The 18,671-nt window shown below is 44.7% G+C and overlaps 2 protein-coding genes across 9 annotated transcripts in view; one reads left to right on the top strand and one right to left on the bottom strand.

The window, feature by feature from the left end:
* The first annotated feature begins 3,993 nt into the window (after nt 1-3,993).
* Nucleotides 3,994-9,844, top strand: LOC146555577 (uncharacterized). Its single transcript, XM_085252273.1, has 2 exons — nt 3,994-8,151; nt 8,608-9,844. Exons 1-2 carry the CDS (start codon nt 4,947-4,949, stop codon nt 9,120-9,122), a joined length of 3,720 nt encoding a protein of 1,239 aa, XP_085108399.1. The 5' UTR covers nt 3,994-4,946; the 3' UTR covers nt 9,123-9,844.
* A 3,249-nt stretch (nt 9,845-13,093) lies between these two features.
* The window catches only part of kmt2e (lysine (K)-specific methyltransferase 2E), a 31,036-nt gene continuing 25,458 nt past the window's right edge, over nt 13,094-18,671 (bottom strand). For all 8 annotated transcript variants that reach the window (XM_085252253.1, XM_085252252.1, XM_085252255.1 and 5 more), the window contains 5 exons: nt 18,050-18,583; nt 16,497-16,753; nt 16,292-16,371; nt 15,540-15,619; nt 13,094-15,375 (listed from right to left, as the gene is read on the bottom strand). In XM_085252253.1, the coding sequence (XP_085108379.1) occupies nt 14,332-15,375; nt 15,540-15,619; nt 16,292-16,371; nt 16,497-16,753; nt 18,050-18,583 (1,995 nt within the window). In that variant the 3' untranslated portion in view covers nt 13,094-14,331. The remainder of the gene's footprint in view (nt 15,376-15,539; nt 15,620-16,291; nt 16,372-16,496; nt 16,754-18,049; nt 18,584-18,671) is intronic.

Here is an 18,671-nt window from a genome sequence, read left to right as displayed (position 1 = left end):
CAGATTCACTAACATCTACACAGGATGACCAGGAAGCGTTCGCGATGTCTTATCGGGCGCTTCTCCGGAGCTGATAACTGGCGTCTGTCTTGTGTCAGTGACGTAAAAGACGGATTTAATGCGACATGACCATTCACACAGCAGTCGCTTTCTAAAACATCGGATATGTATCGGATTCAGTACCACATACGAAAGTGACCCAGATCGGATGTGAAAATATCGGATTTGTGCCGTTCACACTGTCATACCATGATCGGATATGGGTCGAGAAGTTGTTCTTTTCTGCTTAGGCTGATTTCCACATGACCCAAGCCCAGATAAGTGGGAGAAAATGGATGGATAACTGTTGAAAGATCTTAAACTTTCACAAAGTTGTAGAAAATAACAGAACTGCTTTTATATCCTTTTTTGTGATGAGTAATGACTTGTAGGTCTAAATGTGCAGCAAACGGAGAACTCACATGTGAGTCCTGGTTGTTACCCTCACTTCCAAAACACTGAAGGGCAGAGGCAGCATCATAATCATTAAGGGGGGGGGATATAAATTTTGGCATGCACACCAGCTACTTGATTAAAATCAAGACATGTGCACGGCCATCTGCTCACATGAATCCTAACAGCCTTCAGGGGGCTGTACACCTCTTAGAGGGAAGATTAGTCTCTTTGTTAGAGGAAGTTATGAGTCATTATTGGCTATTTTGTTTCAACCACAGACTAAAGCCTAATCACTATAGTGCCTCATGAGGCCGTAATGCTCGTTATACACTCAAGGCAAAATTGGATGGATGTATGAATATAGACGGTGTTGCTATTATTGGAACCACTACAAGGGCAGGATGACTTCAGAGTAAAGCCACACTGTGCCCTAAATCAGAAGGGTCCATCCTCTATACGGTGACCTTTTCATGACATCTCAGCTCCATGTGATCTCACTTGGCTCAGTTTCTTTTATTCTTAACTTTACTTTGAGCTGAATAAACATTTACTCTCTGGAGGACAAAGCCATCCCCACCCGCTAACATTAGGTGTGTAAATAAATCCTCGTTAGACCTTCCTCAAGGGAGTGCCTTTCCTTATTTTTGGTCATATATATGTTGCTGGAGGCTTTAGGCTGCTATAAATGTTCAGTATCAGACATTTTTTCCACTCTTTGACAAATGTCATTATTGCCAGTAAGGTCATCTACTCCTGTCCCACACTTTTTATTTGCAAGTGGCAGCCAATCAAAAAGAAAGTTAGCTTACAGGGAGAGGAGGGGTGATGCAACAACACCCACTACAAGAAAAATAAGGATTAATTTGAAGTGCAAATGATGCACAGCTACTCTATAAAGGCTCTTCCACACCGATGTGTGGTATTTCATGCATTACACATATTTTGGACTCTACTTTAGACCTATTCTTAATGCAGCTGTACACAGACTGTGTTATTTTGCAGGATGAATTTGAAGCCAATTGGACCACTGCATTTGGCAACAAGTGCACTCTTAGATGAAAACGTGCATCAGTACTGAATATACAATGATCTGGAAATGGTAAAATTCCATCATTTAAACTCAGACACACAGCTAGACGCTGCTCTGGATCAGCTGGAGTTTGTGATTCCAGGTCTCACAACATGAGCTCAGACTACCTCACTGACATGCTGAAATATGTATGAAAGCGGTCGCAATTCAGCTTCAACTACTGGATCAAATCGTAAAATTCTCCCTGCTGCTGCCTTCTCCTGAGATGAAGGATAAACCCCAAATCTCAGTGTCTTAAGTTTTTTTTCTTGCTTAGAAACATCAGGACCAGCTAATAATGGCTTGATGTTGACTTGCCTGCCCCCACTGCATTTATATACTTATTATACAAGTTTGGATCTTTGTCTCACTGCTCCGTGTATAACAACCTTAAAGTTGAGGGTTTTAAACCTAAACACCGTATGAACTGTGTAGAATAAGGAGGGGATGTTTTTCTCATTATCATTTAATATTTTAATATGCCATTATTAGTTCCTTAGAAGTATATAACCAGCTTTGCATTAAGCATAAATTGAAGTTTTTGATCTTACATTATTCTTTGCATTACAGTGATGGTGATAACTTTAATTTGATCTTTCTTACAGGTACCAGAATAATAACATGATTTTCCATTGCAGATGTAACCATGATCATTCCATACACATTGCAGTTTGTTGCTCATTCTAGAGTTGTGCTCAAGGTAATTAAAGGTTAAAAGCTACAGCCAGCGTGAGTCTGGCTGATCTATGGAGGGCAAAGGCTTTGAGCTTGGAAGGCCGCACGCGCTTACACAGCACTTATAAGATGTCATTCTTGGTGATTTTGTGCTTAGTCATGTTTTAATATGTTTTAAGTAGAAGTAGCTGATCCAGCAATATTCATTTAATATTATATACTTGATTTAGAGCAATACACACTGATGGTCTTAATAAATGAAAGAGTCCTTGTAGCTGCCATGTTGTGTCTCAGCAGGGTACAGACGGTTCCAGGAGAAGGGGGGCAGTTAGCGTCTGCCCTCGGGAAGGAGACAATGTTATTCTTTGTGTTAAATAAAATTGTCAACATTGATTGTATTACACCTGTCACTACGCATGAGGGGGCGTTCTAATACCCTGATTTCATAAAACTATGGAAATGTGTTTTTTGAGATGAGATCTGAGGCTGTCTGCATACAGTGTCCATCTCCCACGTGTGTGATCATTAAATCATCGTTTGACTCAACCCGACCGGACCAGTGTTGTTATTGTGGGTTTTTCCTCTGGTGTCCATCTCCAATATTTTTGAACCATAACATTTTGGGGGCTCGTCCTGTGGTATTGGGGTGGACGTGCGAGGTGTGGACGGTCTGAGGTTGTCGAGCGGACAGGCACGGACCAGGGATCTGATGTGAGTGAGCTCCGCGGGTGCTTCTAAAGGTAAGGCACTGCCTGTTGAGTTGATTCCCAAATTGTGCCAAATTGGGCTGCATTAAATTAAAAGTTTGCTCACTGACGTTGCTGGTGGGTGTCTGTTTTGATTTTGATGAGAATCACCGGGTGTTATGCAGTTAAAGTTGTTTAAGAGTATTTAATGAAGTTGAAGAAATATGAAAGTAATAATGTTGGGTTTGAGTCCCTGGATATTGAGCTGAAGGCTCAGGTAGTTTGGTAGGGAAATTAGGACAGAAACTGTTCCAGAAGTAACAGATACTGTTTAATAGTTTTACAAATTAGGACAGAAACTGTTCCCAGAAGTAACAGAGACTGTTTAATTGGTCGTAAAAAAGTTATCTTTCTTCGGTAGGACCCGTTATGGTAAAATTTTTCAAAATCGGTTAGGTTAAAATTATTATAGGACGGCAGCCCAGAAGTCTGCTAAGAAGCACATAGCCCGGGGGTTACGCCCCCTCCTGGCCGTGGACGCGCGGTCTTGACCTGTCGGCGAACAGGGGTAGTTCAGTTTTGGTTTAACTGTGGGGTACAGGGCATCCCGAAATAAGCTAGGAGTTACCGAGACTCCTCATCGTTTGAAACGGTGTCATGTGCTTGTTTGGACAAAGTTAAATTGAGTTAGGGATTTAGAAGTTAGGTCAGAAACTGTTCCCAGAAGTAACAGATACTGTTTGATTGATTACAAAAAAGTGAAGCTTTCTTCGGTTGGACCCGTTAATTTAAATTTGTCGAAATTTGTTAGGTGCTGAATTTGTCAGGCCTGTCAGTGGTTGTAAATATAAGACGTCTTTGTGATATAAAATAGAATTCTATCTGAGCTTTGTGTGACCCTGTGTGTGATGAGAGCGCAGCTGCAGCGCTGAGAGCTATTTTTAGACGGTGTGAACATGCAAATGAGTGTGTGGCTGGGAGGAGAACAGAGCTTTTCACTTCCTGCCCAGAGTGTGTGAGCCTTATAAGCAGAAGGCTTTTTATTGCTGAAAGTTTGTAAAGAAGCTGCTGGTTTTGATGTTATAACAATGTAAATAGTTTCTGATTTAAAAAGATTGGTTTAAATAATTTTCAGACATACCTTGCAAATGTGCTTATAATGAGTTGGCACTCGGCCTTTGAAGGTCAGAAGCTTCGTTCGGCGTGACTGTCCGGATTGATAAAGTGTAATAAATGCTTTGAGTGCAGAGGGTTAAATGCAAACAAGCTTACAAACACATAGGCTATGATCAGAATAGGTCCCTAGAAGGCTTTTGAATGTTTTAAACCAAGTGGGAATCACTAGAACGTTATTTGTTAATCACAGTTGATTTATGTAATGTAAAAAAATCATTTAAGACTGAGTAACTTCAGTTTTTGAGGAGCATAAGAGAGTGTTCCTAGATCAGAGTAAGCTGCTGTAAGTCAATTGAAAATAATTTAATTAAATCTTAAATATTTTATACTGATAATACAACTGATTTTAAGTCATATCTTTAAATAAGTAAAGTTCATGAACTTTTCTGAGCTGCCATGACACAGAGAAAGTGGAGTGTTTCACCCTGAAAGGATGAAATGATGAAAAAACAGAAAAAATTATGATAGTTGCGACCCAGCCTGGTCCTGGGCCTGAATGGCCAGATAGTGGCCCGGGTCCCTGCACTAATGACGGATGGCCCGCCAATGCACCAAGGCAGAACCAACCCACAGGGAATTGGGGAACCGGTGGATCGTACAGAGGGCGTGGTGGCTCAGCGGGGGGAGTACAAAGAGCTCGTGACACGGGGAATCTCAGCAGTGTGCCTTGGAATGTCTGTTGGAGGTGTGGAGCAGAGGGTCATTGGAACAGAAATTGCCCAGAACGTCGTCAGAACAATCAAAGAAGAGGCTACCAATCCCAGGCACGTGGAGCTCCGAGAGCAAGAGATGGCTCTAGGGGAGCATATCAGGCCCCAAACCCGAGTGCAGCACCAGCCACGCAGTATCCAGTGGCTGACTGGAGGGAGGACCAGTACTGAAGGGACCCGGAGGGACCAAACAGTATGGTGCTGGCAGATCCCATGCTGTTAATGACTATAGAAGGGACAGAATTGCCCTTCTTGGTAGACACTGGAGCAACATATTCAACCTTGAGAGTAGCACCAGACAGTGCAACGTTGTCCTGCCACACAGTGAACGTGGTGGGTTTTTCCGGGATCCCGACAACTCTGCCAGTGACTGACCCAGCTTTGACAAAGCTGGGCAAGCAGATTTTGAAACACAACTATGTGGTGTCATCGCAAGCGCCAGTGAATCTTATGGGCAGGGACCTGCTCGTGAAGTTGGGCGCCACAATCACATGTTCAGCAGATGGATTATCTGTGACTCTGCCAGGGGGCCAGCATTTTCCGTGCCTGGGAACAAGTTCAAAGACTCAATACCTGCTCCAAGACTGTGAAAGAGCAAAAGTCAACATCTACTGGGGGAGACTAGTGAAAGAGGATGTTCTGAGGCAATTTCAGCTGTGGAGACCCTGGATAATGAGCTTGGCAGTTTACTCCCCTCCGCGCGACCCTTACCACGTTACCCTGTTTTATGATAAAGAGAATGACGACACCTATCGTGAATTATTTCAATCTGATCTTGAAGGTCAGACGTGGAATGTGCAAACACATGACATCTACATCGGACCAGAAGGTGTAGCCGCGGCTGTGAAATTAACTGATGAACAACTGCCTTGGTACAATGTGGAAGAAAATTCAACCCCTCACATTACATTGGCGGTCCACCAAGGTCATGGTGCAGGTGATCTAGGTCCAATGGTCAGGCGAGCACTGGACGACACAGGGTGGCAAAGAACCCAAATTCCTAACTTATCTTATGCTCCAAATTGTAAAACCTATCGCATAACTTGTGCCTGTGAGGATACAGTGATCTTGGAACATAAAGAAATTTCAAAAACACATGGTGAGGAGTGTGTAGATCATCCTCACGCAGTTGCTGGACTGTCGAATCTGCCTGACAGTCTATGGTCAAAAGGGCCCACGGATGTTGGCCTAGCTAAGTGTCCTCCTGTCTTGTTCCAGCTCAAGTCACACACACCAATCAATAGACCACAGTATAAACACAAACCTGAAGCAGAGGCAGGAATTACAGAAACAATAGAAGGCCTGCTAAGGGCCGGGGTGTTAGAGCCCTCTCACTCACTGTGGAACACACCAATTCTACCAGTGGAGAAACATGGAACAGGAAAATACCGTATGGCACATGATTTGAGAGCCATTAATGAAATATTGCTCTCTACTACTGCACCGGTACCAAATCCGTACACAGCTTTATCAGCTATCACATGTGACCAAAAGTGGTTCACGTGCATTGACCTGGCAAATGCATTCTTTTGTCTTCCTCTGCATGAGTCACTCAGAGACATTTTTTCATTCACATACAGAGGCCAACAACTCAGATACACACGTTTGCCACAAGGCTTTGCACTTTCTCCAGGCATTTTCAATCAGGTGCTTAAAGAAGCCCTGTCGTCATGTAATTTGCCTAATGATTGTACATTAATACAATATGTTGATGATCTTCTCATTGCAGCCCCGTCAGCAGCGGATTGTTCAGCGGCATCGTTCGTTGTGTTAAATAGGTTGGCGGAATGTGGCTTTAAAGTAAGTAAAGACAAGCTGCAGTTAGTTCGCCCTGAAGTGACCTTTTTGGGCCGGGTAATCGCACACAAATCAGTGGGTTTGATGAACACACACAGAGACCAAATTTTGACACACCCAAAACCGCGAACTGTGAGAGAAATGCTTTCTTTTCTTGGTTTAACAGGTTACAGCAGGCAGTTCATTCCGGATTATGCAGGCAAAACTGCCCCTTTAAGGGGCCTAATGAAGCAAGTTGGTGTTCGAAACTTTAAGGCTGAGTTACCTTGGACGCCTGAAGCTGAAGCCGCATTTATTAGGGTAAAACAGGATTTGTCAAGGGCCTCAGATTTAGCCACACCCAATTATGATGAGCCATTCTATTTAGATGTTTCTGAGACAAACTCAATTATAAATGGAGTGTTGTTTCAGAAAAAAGGGGGGGGTAGAGAAGTGCTCATGTATGTTAGTGTAAAACTACATCCAACAGAAGCAAAGCATCCTACATGCACACAACATGCAGCAGGGGTCGCTAGAATTATCCAAAAAACAGCACATGTAGTGAGAGAACACCCACTAAAAATACTCACTACACATAGCATAGTGGCATACGTAAATTCACAAGCATTTTGTATGTCACCACGGGCACAACAGAGACTGAGCAAAGTCTTAGAGGCCCCAAATTTGACATTCACACATGAAGGAATTAACATGGCAGATTTAATGGGTGTAGGGGAACCACATGACTGCGCCAAAAGAGCACAGATCGAGGAAAAGATTAGAGAGGACCTGAAGGCCGAACCCATACCGGGAGCTGAGGATTGGTTCACCGATGGATGTTGCCACCGAGACGAAGGAGGACTGAAAGCAGGGTATGCGGTGGTCTGCAGAGTAGAAGGAGATTATCAGGTCAGAGAGTCAGGAAGGATTGAGGGAAAGCAGTCGGCCCAGAGAGCTGAAGTGATAGCCTTAGCTCGAGCTTTGAGACTAGCCAAGAACAGGAGAGTGAACATCTACACCGATTCGGCATATGCGTTTGGAGCAGCGCATGTGGAGCTGCCTCAGTGGAAAAGAGCAGGATTCAGAACAGCAACCAATGCACCTATCTCCCACAAACATGAAATGGAGGAACTGGAAAAGGCCTTGGCTGACCCAGAGGAGGTGAGTATTATAAAATGCAAAGCTCACTCTCAAGGAACCAGTATGGTGGAAAAAGGAAACCAGAGAGCAGACGAAGCCGCAAAGGAGGCCGCAGGCTACAAAGGACAGAGACAAATGATACAGGTAACTCCAGAAGAGGAGATATCTGTTGACCTGATTGAGGAAGTTAAACGGGCCCAGGAGGAGGCATCCCCAGAGGAAAAGGGGGTGTGGAAAAACAAAGGAGCCTGGCAGGATGGACATTTGTGGAGGGGGCCAGACGGGCGCCCCGTGCTGACAGCCAAAATGGCAGAACAGAAGGTGGATGAAGCCCACGGACTTGCCCACGTGGGGAGAGCCCAGATGGAAAGAAATTTGTGTCATTGGTGGCATCCTGACCTGCGAGGAATGATAAGGGAGAAGGCCAGGATGTGCTTAATCTGTGGGGCACACAATCCTAAGCCAGCAGTAAAACCGGAAGTGGGTAAGTTTCGGCCCCCTGAGAGGCCGGGAGAGGAGATTGTTATTGATTTCACTGATATGATTGATTCCGGGCCGGGCGGTGTAAGATATTTGTTAGTGTGTGTTGATGCTTTGACCGGCTGGCCAGAGGCCTGGGCTACAAAAAAGGAGGATGCTAAGACTGTCATTAAGTGTTTAATCAATCATTATATTCCCCGTCATGGGTTCCCGAAAAGAATTAGATCAGATAATGGAACCCATTTTAAAAATCAAGATTTGGAAAAAGTAGAAAAAATGTTGGGCGTCCAGCATAAATTTGGAACGGTCTATCATCCTCAGTCTCAGGGGAAAGTAGAAAGAATGAACCTAAATTTGAAAAACAAATTGGCAAAAATCTGCGCGCAAACAGGGCTAAATTGGGTCGCAGCCCTGCCGGTTGCGTTGATGACCATAAGATGTTCTGTTAATCAATCCACAGGTTTTACACCATACGAGCTGCAAACCGGGAGACAGTTTCCGGCACCTTGGACGGTGGGCTCGGGTGAACGGGACAAAAAGGGGAACCGGTCCCACGCAGACTACTGGAACGAGCTAAAGGCGCTAGTGTCCAGTTTCACGAAACAGGCGGCTTGTAAGGGGCCCACAGGAGAAGGAGAGGTCCCGGACGCGAAAACAGTGTGGCTGAGAGTCATCAAACGAAAGTGGAAGGAGCCCCGCTGGACTGGTCCATATGAGGTATCGGCTCGGACGGCGACAGCGGTCCAACTGAAGGGGAAAGGCGACACCTGGTATCACTGGACGCAGTGCGCAGCTGCGCACGAGGGCTTGGTGAGGAAGGATCAATCTCAACTCGACGCAGGTGAAATTGAGCGGCACAATAATCCCTCACACCTGTGCAACGGACCGACCGGTAGTCTACCCGGAAGGTCAAAGAAAGAGGAGCAGCCAAGGAGGAGATCGCCGCGCCACCGAAAAGGAGCGGTACCACACTGAACACCTAAAACAAGAGAGAGGCTCTGATAAAGGGCTTTGAACTTTTTACTACACCATAACATTCACATACCACCATGCTATCACAACAATTAAACACTGGTGATGAAAGAAGAGTTTCAAAAGCCATCACAATGTTCAAAATTATTATGAGTTTGATGTTAACTATGTTGCTAATCATGGCTATTTGTTTTTTGATTTGTTTGTTGCAGACCGACCCTGGAAACCAGTCTGAGCACGGAGGCCATGCCAGTCCGGCGTTGTTTGATACACCAAGTACATCACACGTGGTCCATAGTGATTTAAGGTTGCGGGCAAGAGTGAAGCGCGAGGTCTCTGGTAAAAAGGATGAGTGTCTCAGCACATATGGTGGTTTAGAATTAGATTATGTGATTGGCTCCACAACTTCCTTTACGTTTGATCTGTGTGATGTTGTTAATTGCAGGGACGTCGGCAGTGCTTGGAGGGGATACAATGTGTGGGTCTGTTGGGATTATTCAGTGAGTACGCACTGTGAGAGGGGAAATCGTCCTTATGACAGCTGGTGCCGTAATTGGGACCAGGTAAGGGGTTACACTGGGCAAAATTGGGAACCGTTAGAATCAGGATCAGAAAACGGGCTTAAACTACAGAGGGATTTTAGCCCCTCTGGAAACGCGTTAACTTTATCATTGGGGAATTGGCATCGCAAACAATCTATGTATTTAATTCTGGGGGTGGAAATAGCGGGGGTTGATCCAAAAGGGTTAATTAAAGTTAATTTCCTAGAAAAAACTAATCGCGTACCGTCAGGTAGAGAAGACATAACAACTCGTGTGATTTCTACTCCCACCAGCTCTGTTGCATCTTTTACAGGGCAGGAGGGGAGCGGGTCATCGGAAGCTACACCAGAGGAGCACGAACCAAGAGAGAGGCGAGTAGTGTCGGTGGACTACACCACCCTGAAACCTCAGGATTTGATTGAACGCGCTACCGGGTTCAGTGACAGTAACATCTGGCTGGACTGGATAGCCCAAAATGCTAGAGAACAAAAAGTGGCTAATTGTGTAGCCTGCGCTTCAGCAAGGCCGCGTTTATTTATAGAGCCTGCACCTCTGCATCCAGAGGATCAGTGGGGCTATAATTGTATGTTGCAAATAACTAGAGGAGCTGTGAATACGGGGAACTGCACTGTGTTGTCCAGTCTATTTCCCCCTATTGGCAAGCTCACGCAAGTAGGGCCGTTTATGCCCCGGAAAGATAATTATACGTGCTTTAAGTTTACCACAGATAAAGTTAAATATCGGTTGGGGGAAATTGACCCCAGTTGGTGTTCGGTCACCCAGATTGGGAGGACCACCAACAATGTGAGTGATGCAGCCACCCTAATTGGGACTTGGGCTAGGAGCGGGCTGTATTACTATTGCGGGCACAGGACTCTACTGGTACGTGTTCCTCTTGGGAGCGTGGGGACGTGCGCGATGGTGAGACTAGGAGCGCCACTTATGCTAATCGGAAATAAGGTAAAATCAATTCCCTCACACAATACGCGCACTTTGGCAGCCAAGCGCAAAAGACACATTTTGAGAAAGAGAGGAATACAAGACACAAATGTTTATGACCCTAGAATGAATTCCCCCACCTGGATCGACTCCATTGGAGTGCCCAGGGGGGTTCCAAATGAGTTTAAACTTGTTGACCAAATAGCAGCCGGGTTTGAAAATATTCCAATAATTTCTGCTTTCTTTCCAGTGACTCCAAATAAGAATGTAGATAGGATTAATTATGTTCATTACAATGTACTGAGACTCTCTAACCTGACCAGAGACGGATTGGAGGGGCTAGCGGAGCAGGTGGGTCCGACCTCGTTAATGGGAGTGCAGAATAGAATGGCCCTTGACATGTTGTTAGCGGAAAAGGGGGGCGTATGTGCTATGTTTGCTGACCAGTGTTGCACCTTTATTCCAAACAATACTGCTCCAGATGGGTCGGTAACCAAGGCTCTGGAGGGCCTAAAGAGCCTTTCTGAAACTATGCATGATCACTCCGGTGTTGGTAATCCGTTAGAAGGCTGGCTGACCTCAGTGTTCGGACGGTGGAAGGGGGTCATCGCTGCGGTCATGTTTTCTTTGTCTATTGTGGTGGGTATTATGGTTATTTGTTGTTGTCTCATCCCTTGTGCCAGAAGAATGTTCAAAAGTATGTCTGTGAGGGTAGTGGACCCTGGAGTCATTACTCCAATGTCCATGATGCCAATGATGCATGTGGAGCTGAATGTGTAGGCCAAGGAGGGACACAACTGTTTGTGACCTCTGGATTCTCCAGAGGTCAACAGAGGGAATTGTAGAATAAGGAGGGGATGTTTTTCTCATTATCATTTAATATTTTAATATGCCATTATTAGTTCCTTAGAAGTATATAACCAGCTTTGCATTAAGCATAAATTGAAGTTTTTGATCTTACATTATTCTTTGCATTACAGTGATGGTGATAACTTTAATTTGATCTTTCTTACAGGTACCAGAATAATAACATGATTTTCCATTGCAGATGTAACCATGATCATTCCATACACATTGCAGTTTGTTGCTTATTCTAGAGTTGTGCTCAAGGTAATTAAAGGTTAAAAGCTACAGCCAGCGTGAGTCTGGCTGATCTATGGAGGGCAAAGGCTTTGAGCTTGGAAGGCCGCACGCGCTTACACAGCACTTATAAGATGTCATTCTTGGTGATTTTGTGCTTAGTCATGTTTTAATATGTTTTAAGTAGAAGTAGCTGATCCAGCAATATTCATTTAATATTATATACTTGATTTAGAGCAATACACACTGATGGTCTTAATAAATGAAAGAGTCCTTGTAGCTGCCATGTTGTGTCTCAGCAGGGTACAGACGGTTCCAGGAGAAGGGGGGCAGTTAGCGTCTGCCCTCGGGAAGGAGACAATGTTATTCTTTGTGTTAAATAAAATTGTCAACATTGATTGTATTACACCTGTCACTACGCATGAGGGGGCGTTCTAATACCCTGATTTCATAAAACTATGGAAATGTGTTTTTTGAGATGAGATCTGAGACTGTCTGCATACAGTGTCCATCTCCCACGTGTGTGATCATTAAATCATCGTTTGACTCAACCCGACCGGACCAGTGTTGTTATTGTGGGTTTTTCCTCTGGTGTCCATCTCCAATATTTTTGAACCATAACAACTGTTAAGCACGATGGTTGTTGACAGTGGTACTGGTACAGTTGACAACGCTGCCAACGCAGATGCACCTGGGGTATGAATTTGAAAAGAATTACATTGCCACGTTTGAATGATCTCAGTCACAAGATTTTCAGAAAACCTGACTTTTGACCTTGAGGTCAAGGTCACCAGGAATCAAACTCATCTGAGTTTTGTTGGCTGCACCTATTGCATGATTTTGAAAAATCCTACTTCCCTATATTCTATAAGTCCACTTTAAGCACTAAATAACATCTTCAAATTTGCCTTTTGTCTAACTAGCAGTTAAATACCTACAGATATCAATTTTACAATAATATGAATTAAGAAAAAAAAAAAAAAAAGGTATTTTTTCTATTAATTCTGTTCCACCTCTGATTTTCACTTCTAACATTGTTCCTTTTTCTATGCTGCAGAAAAAGGATGTACTCTCAACATATTTACACAATTAAACAACTTGCCAAAGATTATTAATTAAATTTAATTTACAAGAAAACTCATTTTGGGAAAATAATGGCACACAGTTAACCCCTATCAATTTTTATTCCTATAATTATAGTCCAACTTTAAAGATTTCCTACTGCGTTCTAATGTTCCAGTGTTTGGATATTGATTATAAATATGCTGTAGGTGGGCAGTATTATTACCTCTCAGCCTCAGTTTTCTGCTGTCCTTGGATGATTTCAATCTGAGCGGATATTTGTCAAAGCAGCCGGCAGCAAAGACGACGGCACAAATGTTCCCCGGCAGACAAATGTCACGACAAGTGGTGTAAAACTGTCATTACAGTGATTTATTATAATGAACCATGAAAATAGCCAACCAGTGCAGTGTCTGTGAGTCTCTCCCCTCCACACAAACGTACACTCACACACACAAATGATTTAAAAAAAAAAAAAAAAAAAAAAAAAAAAAAAAAAAGACCAAGTTGAATAGTTGAGGATGGGAGGGTGGAGGGGGTTAGAATAAAATAAAAATAATGCTACAGTCACAGAAACATTCAGCTTTGCCAAGAAGAGTGTTTGTATTTACAACAATATTTAAAAAAAACAAAAAAAATAAACAGTATGGGAGCAAATTGTACAAGCATAGAAAAAAAAAAAAAAAAAAAAAGCGAATATGTACAACCTGTTCTTGGTGAAAGCTGGAGTAACCACCTATACATTAAATTACATTTTCTACAAATAACCATTGATATTCAAAAATAAACCGCTAACATCCTACCTGTGGGCCAGACCACCCAGCCTACCTCAGAAGACACTCGTTTTTACATGAAATCTCACGCACGCTTTGCTTATCTAAGCAGCCACACACACTGAAACACACTCGCACACACAAACGAGTTCGGCCTCCTGTGGCAGTGAGGCAGGTTCCCCCGAAACTGGTCTTTTTTTTTTTTTTTTTTCTTCTTCTGAATCTGCAGCGGTGAACAGATATTTGTTGTCAGACAGAGGAATAAAAAAAATATGTCTTTTTTTCTTCTTCTCTATACAAAAAGAGCTTTCTCTGCGCTATAATGAACCACTAGATTAAAACAAATAAATGGTGTATAGAGATGACAACAGATGAGTGAGAGGAGGAAGTAAAATGTTTAACTGACAAAGGGGAAAGGAAGAGGAAGGATATAGGCTGGAATGTCCATTGATAAACAAAGTGCCTTACAACGGGAGTCCAAACAAGACACAGAACAAAGATCCTTCCTCTCCATCACAGGAAGGATATTATAAAAACAAACATGGAGGCCAGAGAGAAAAGGGCTATGAGCACCGGGGAGAATCGTCTATCTTTATTTTTATAGTCTGTCTTGAAGATTTATTTCACTGTCCTTTTTTGTTAAAATTTTATGTCTTTTTTGTTTTTCTTAAAAAGTACCCTTTTATCCCACAATCAGCTGTTTTTCCACTGGCCATGTGTACAGGTACATAGAAAACGTATCTACAGCGTATGGTACATGCCCCCTCACGATGAGTTCTCAGGGGCTGCCAGACACCGGCAGCAAGAAGGGGCGGGTCAGTGCCACCCTGTGCTCAGGTACCCCGAGCTGTGGAAGGGGGTCGAGGATGCAGGAGCTCCACGAGTCCCAGAAGGCATCTGGGAGGCAGCGGCCTGAGACTGGCCTTGTTGAGTCTGTTGGGGAGGAGGTGGGGGAGGTGGAGGCAGTCCGGTCTGCTGAAGGGGTGGGGGGTAGGAGGATGGGGGTACTGAAGAGTTCGCTGCAGCACCAGGGTGCATCAGTGCCGGCTGAAACCCCCCTAAGTTCTGATAGTGGTGGGGCTGCATTGGGGTGTTGGTAGAGGGGGCTGGAGGAGGCGGAGGAGGTGGTGGCGGAGGGGTAAGTGACAACAGGGTGCCTCCTGAAGGAGGCGGCTGCTGCTGTTGGGAGGTCTGACCCTGTGGGGGAGGAGGTGGAGGAGGTGCAGTTGTCATCATGAGCTGATGTTGCTGGATAGGAGGTGGCTGCAGGTTGACGTGTAGCAGGGTGGGGCCAGGCATCGGGTGTGGAGGCGGAGGAGGTGGCGGCGGAGGAGCAGCTGAACTCTGATAGTGCACGCTGTGGGGAAGAGTCTGTATCAGGGGCTGAGAGCCTGGAGGATAGGGCGGCGTGACAGAGGGTTTAAACCCAGGGAAAGGTCCGGCAGGTGAGGGGCTCTGGCTTGGAAAATAGGCTGTGGAAACAGGCGGTGCTGGCGGTGGTGGTGGCGGTGGCGGTGGAGTGTTCTGTGTATTATACTGCGGAAAAGCACTGGGCCCAGTCTGAGTCTGGGGCTGTGGTTGGTTCTGAGTTTGGGCAGAGAACAGTGCCCTCTGGCTGCGATAGGGCGAACCCTGAACCTGAGGCTTTGGAGAGTGGAGGAGGGACGATCCAGGGTAGTGGACTGGTGAGGAGGGTAACGGGGTGGGGTGAAGCTTTGTCGGTGTTAGCGGGGCCGATTTGGGTCCTGTCGGCTTGCTTGTCGGCTGGCTGGTCAGATTTGGCGTCCGAGGTTGACCATCACCATCTTCCTCCTTCGATGGCCGACCAGAAGGTTGGACAAGAGGGCCAGGAGAACAGGGCTGCAGAGGAGACGGACAAAAGTAAGCAGAGATGAGTCAAATTAATCAATTTAATCAATGAAACTTTAACAGAAAACATGACTAAAATTAATTAAATTTAATAAAATAAAAAATAAAAATAAACTGGCAATAAAACTGGTGATGATAGCCTGACGTCAACTCACTGTGTGGGTCGGGGTCTTCTGGACACTCGGAGATGCACACTCCCTCATCGAAGGCGTATCTCCACCTTCTGTCTCACCATCTAAAAAAAAAAAAAAAAAAAAAAAAAAAAAAAAATACAAAACAGATCATCATTTAAAAAAAGAAAAAAAAACATGAAAAATATAAACAGCTCTGATGGAGACAGATCTGGTTGTATGACCATTCATGGATGGTTTAAAATGCTTGCAACACATTGATAGTAAAAAGCATTTCAATACAAATACATTTAACCACAAGCCACTCAAAACACACTTAAACATTCAACAAAGAATGGCACAGTTCTTTAGTTAAATCTAGATTGTTTAATTCAGGTTATGAGAAAACAAATTACTTTATTATTCCAGGATTTCCTGCACACCAGCTGCCTTCATATTGCAAAAAAATAAAATCCCAACTAATTTTACTCTTACAAAGAAACAAAGCATTCACCACCACTTCACTCACAAACAAACTAAAAAAAATAAATAAATAAATAAAAAATAGGGAAATGGGGTAACTACAGTCTTCATGTACTACAGCAGCGCACCCCTCAAACTGCTACAGGTATTTTGGGTGCTGGTTCCTTGAAAAATGTCAGTAAACATGATCAACTACTATTACAAAAGGCTTAAGGGCACTTCTGTACATGCACGAGGAGTTTCTGCCCATGGTAGGCTGTAACATATAGGGTTTGCTTCTCCATCCTCACACCGTACGATTTCCGTTTTCTTACCTGTGTCTTTGTCTTTGCTGAGCAGCAGAGCTCGGTGGTAGCTGCGCTCTCGGGCCTGCTCTACAGAAGTCGACGATGTCCTGAAGTGAAACATCAATAAGAAGACTTTATGTACTAAGGTTTGCTACCATGAATGCAGAGCTTTTTTTTTTTTCTGTTTACACATTTCTCTGTAGTTATCATTTCAACACATTAAAGCACACACCACTGTCCTTCTCCTCCCTCCTTCTCTCCGGTGGACTCTGCCTCCTCGTTTGTCTGTGGCTCTCTTAAAGCTGCGGTGGTGGTGTTGGAGAGAGCCGTGGAAGCAGGAGGTAGCGGAGGCTCGCTGGTGGTCTCTAGAGAGACAGAGAAGGCGTCCACAGCTAGAGGCGGCACAGTGGAAACGGGAGAGCTGCACTCGGTCTTGGAGCCGCTGCGACGGGCTTCGCGTTGACGCTTACGGTATTCTAGCAGGGAAACCTGGGAAGAAGCAGAACCACAAAAACCATTAAGTCAAACCAGTAGAGGGCAGCATTTGAAGAATAATAATTCAACCTTTGGAAGCATCAATACTTCTGGAGTCCCGCTGCCAACCTCATTTGTTTGCAATGTATTGGTACTCTCTCTGCAGATTATATAAGTAACTACCGTATTTCCCGGACTACAAAGCGCACCTGAATATTAGCCGCACAAGCTAAAATCAGGGGAAAATCCTGTTTTGTACATACATTAGCCGCACCTGACCAAAAGCCGCAGGTGTTTCAATATTGACTTATCATATGTAAGAGAATATGCACAAAGGGAATTGTCAGGAAAGAGATGGCTGTTTGGAGACACACCCCTTTTATTAATATTTTGAAAATCAAGTTATGGGTACATATTTGCACATGTGCTGTGCTTCATAAATGAGTAACAAATGTAGTACATAACAGTAACCTACAGCACACCAGAAAAATAGATTCGGACTACCTTTTAGGCTCAGGTGCAGTGACACGGCTTTAACAAGAAGAAAAGTCAGTCATTCACCACCATCTTCCTGCGCACTAAAACCACCAAAGTCCTCTTCTCCAGTGTCGGATACGAACAGGCTCAGGATGGCTTCGTCATCCACTCTCAGCTTCTTTCCTTCGTTGTCACTTTCAAAACCAAAGATAATCCTCATTGTCATTGTCAGTGTCGGAGTCGAACACCCTCTGAAGGGCCGTGGCGGTGTCCTCCTCTTCATCATGCAGCAGTCCAGCCCTTCGAAATCCGTTGGTGATCGTGGATGTTTGCACACTTTTCCACGCTGTCAGAATCCACCGGTGGAGTTGAGCACAACTTGCTTTTCGCAAGTTTATCGCCGCTCGTCATCCACGACTCCCGCTGAACGCGTAGCGCTACTTTGAAGTTTGTTTTTCGCGCTACTTGTACGGCACTATGTTGCCTGGCGGATGGACATGTGACCAACATACCACTCTTGAACCCCGATCCTTCCGCCAGGCAACGTAGTGCCGTACAACAGCGGACCAAACAAAACAAATCGTCTTACGATATCACAAAAATCATAGAAAATCTATAGAAAAGCCGCACCTGACTAAAAGCCGCAGGGTTCAAAGCTTGTGCAAAAAGTAGCGGCTTATAGCCCGACAATTACGGTAGTTATTTTTTCAGACTGTTGACTAATTAACTGTTTGTTTAAACTGTCTGGGGGCAAAATGCATTTACAATCTCATTAAGGGCCATTTAGTGTTTTCAGATAGCTTCTTTTTCATCTCTATAGGTCAGTAATCTCACCTTTTTCTTCTGTGGGGGGTTCTGTGCAGAGCCTCCTCCGTCACCAGCGCTGTCCCCATTCAGCGAGCGTGAGAAGCCAAGAGAACTTCCCTCCTCAGAGCTGGGGTGAAAGAGCTGCCCTTGGCCTTCGCTAAACGAGGGCTGGGAGCCAACCAGTGACCCCGTTCCTGCTGAGGGTCCTGCTGCAGCCTCAGGCCTGAAGGGGGCTGCCAGAGGCTCCAGAGTGTGGGAGGGGGTGAGGTCCCTTAAGTTTGAATTGACTGGAGAGAAGTTCAGGCCAGCTGGTGCAGTCGGGCCCCTCTCTGGGCTTTTTATCCAGCCAGAATAAGAGGAAGCACATGCTTCTGTAGACAAGGGAGCCTCACTGGTGCTTTCTACACCCCCACTATCAGGCCTGTCCTCTCCACAGTCCACCGACTCAGCAGGTGGAGGCTGTGGACTCTCTGGAACTGACACCTTGGCTTCTGACGGGAGTCCATCTGAACTAGGAACCTTGATGCAGGGAGAGGACGCCAACGAAGGAGGACGATCGGCCTGGGTGAGAAGCAAGGGATGAAAACACAACATGAACACTGATGAGGCATAACACTAAGAACATGTCTGCTTAACAGACTTAAATTGA

Source organism: Mchenga conophoros, linkage group LG17, assembly GCF_057382185.1.
Source record: "Mchenga conophoros isolate Kocher_MC1m ecotype Shallow Benthic linkage group LG17, M_conophoros_male_GT1.1, whole genome shotgun sequence".
Lineage (NCBI taxonomy): Eukaryota > Metazoa > Chordata > Actinopteri > Cichliformes > Cichlidae > Mchenga > Mchenga conophoros.
This window is presented reverse-complemented; position numbering and strand designations above follow the sequence as displayed.

Excerpts from the sequence above, each read along its gene's own strand:
- LOC146555577 (XM_085252273.1), top strand. The coding sequence starts at position 4,947 with ATGGTGCTGGCAGATCCCATGCTGTTAATGACTATAGAAGGGACAGAA. Across the intron at positions 8,152-8,607 it reads AGCAGTAAAACCGGAAGTGG|GTTTTACACCATACGAGCTG; the intron begins GTAAGTTTCGGC and ends ATCAATCCACAG.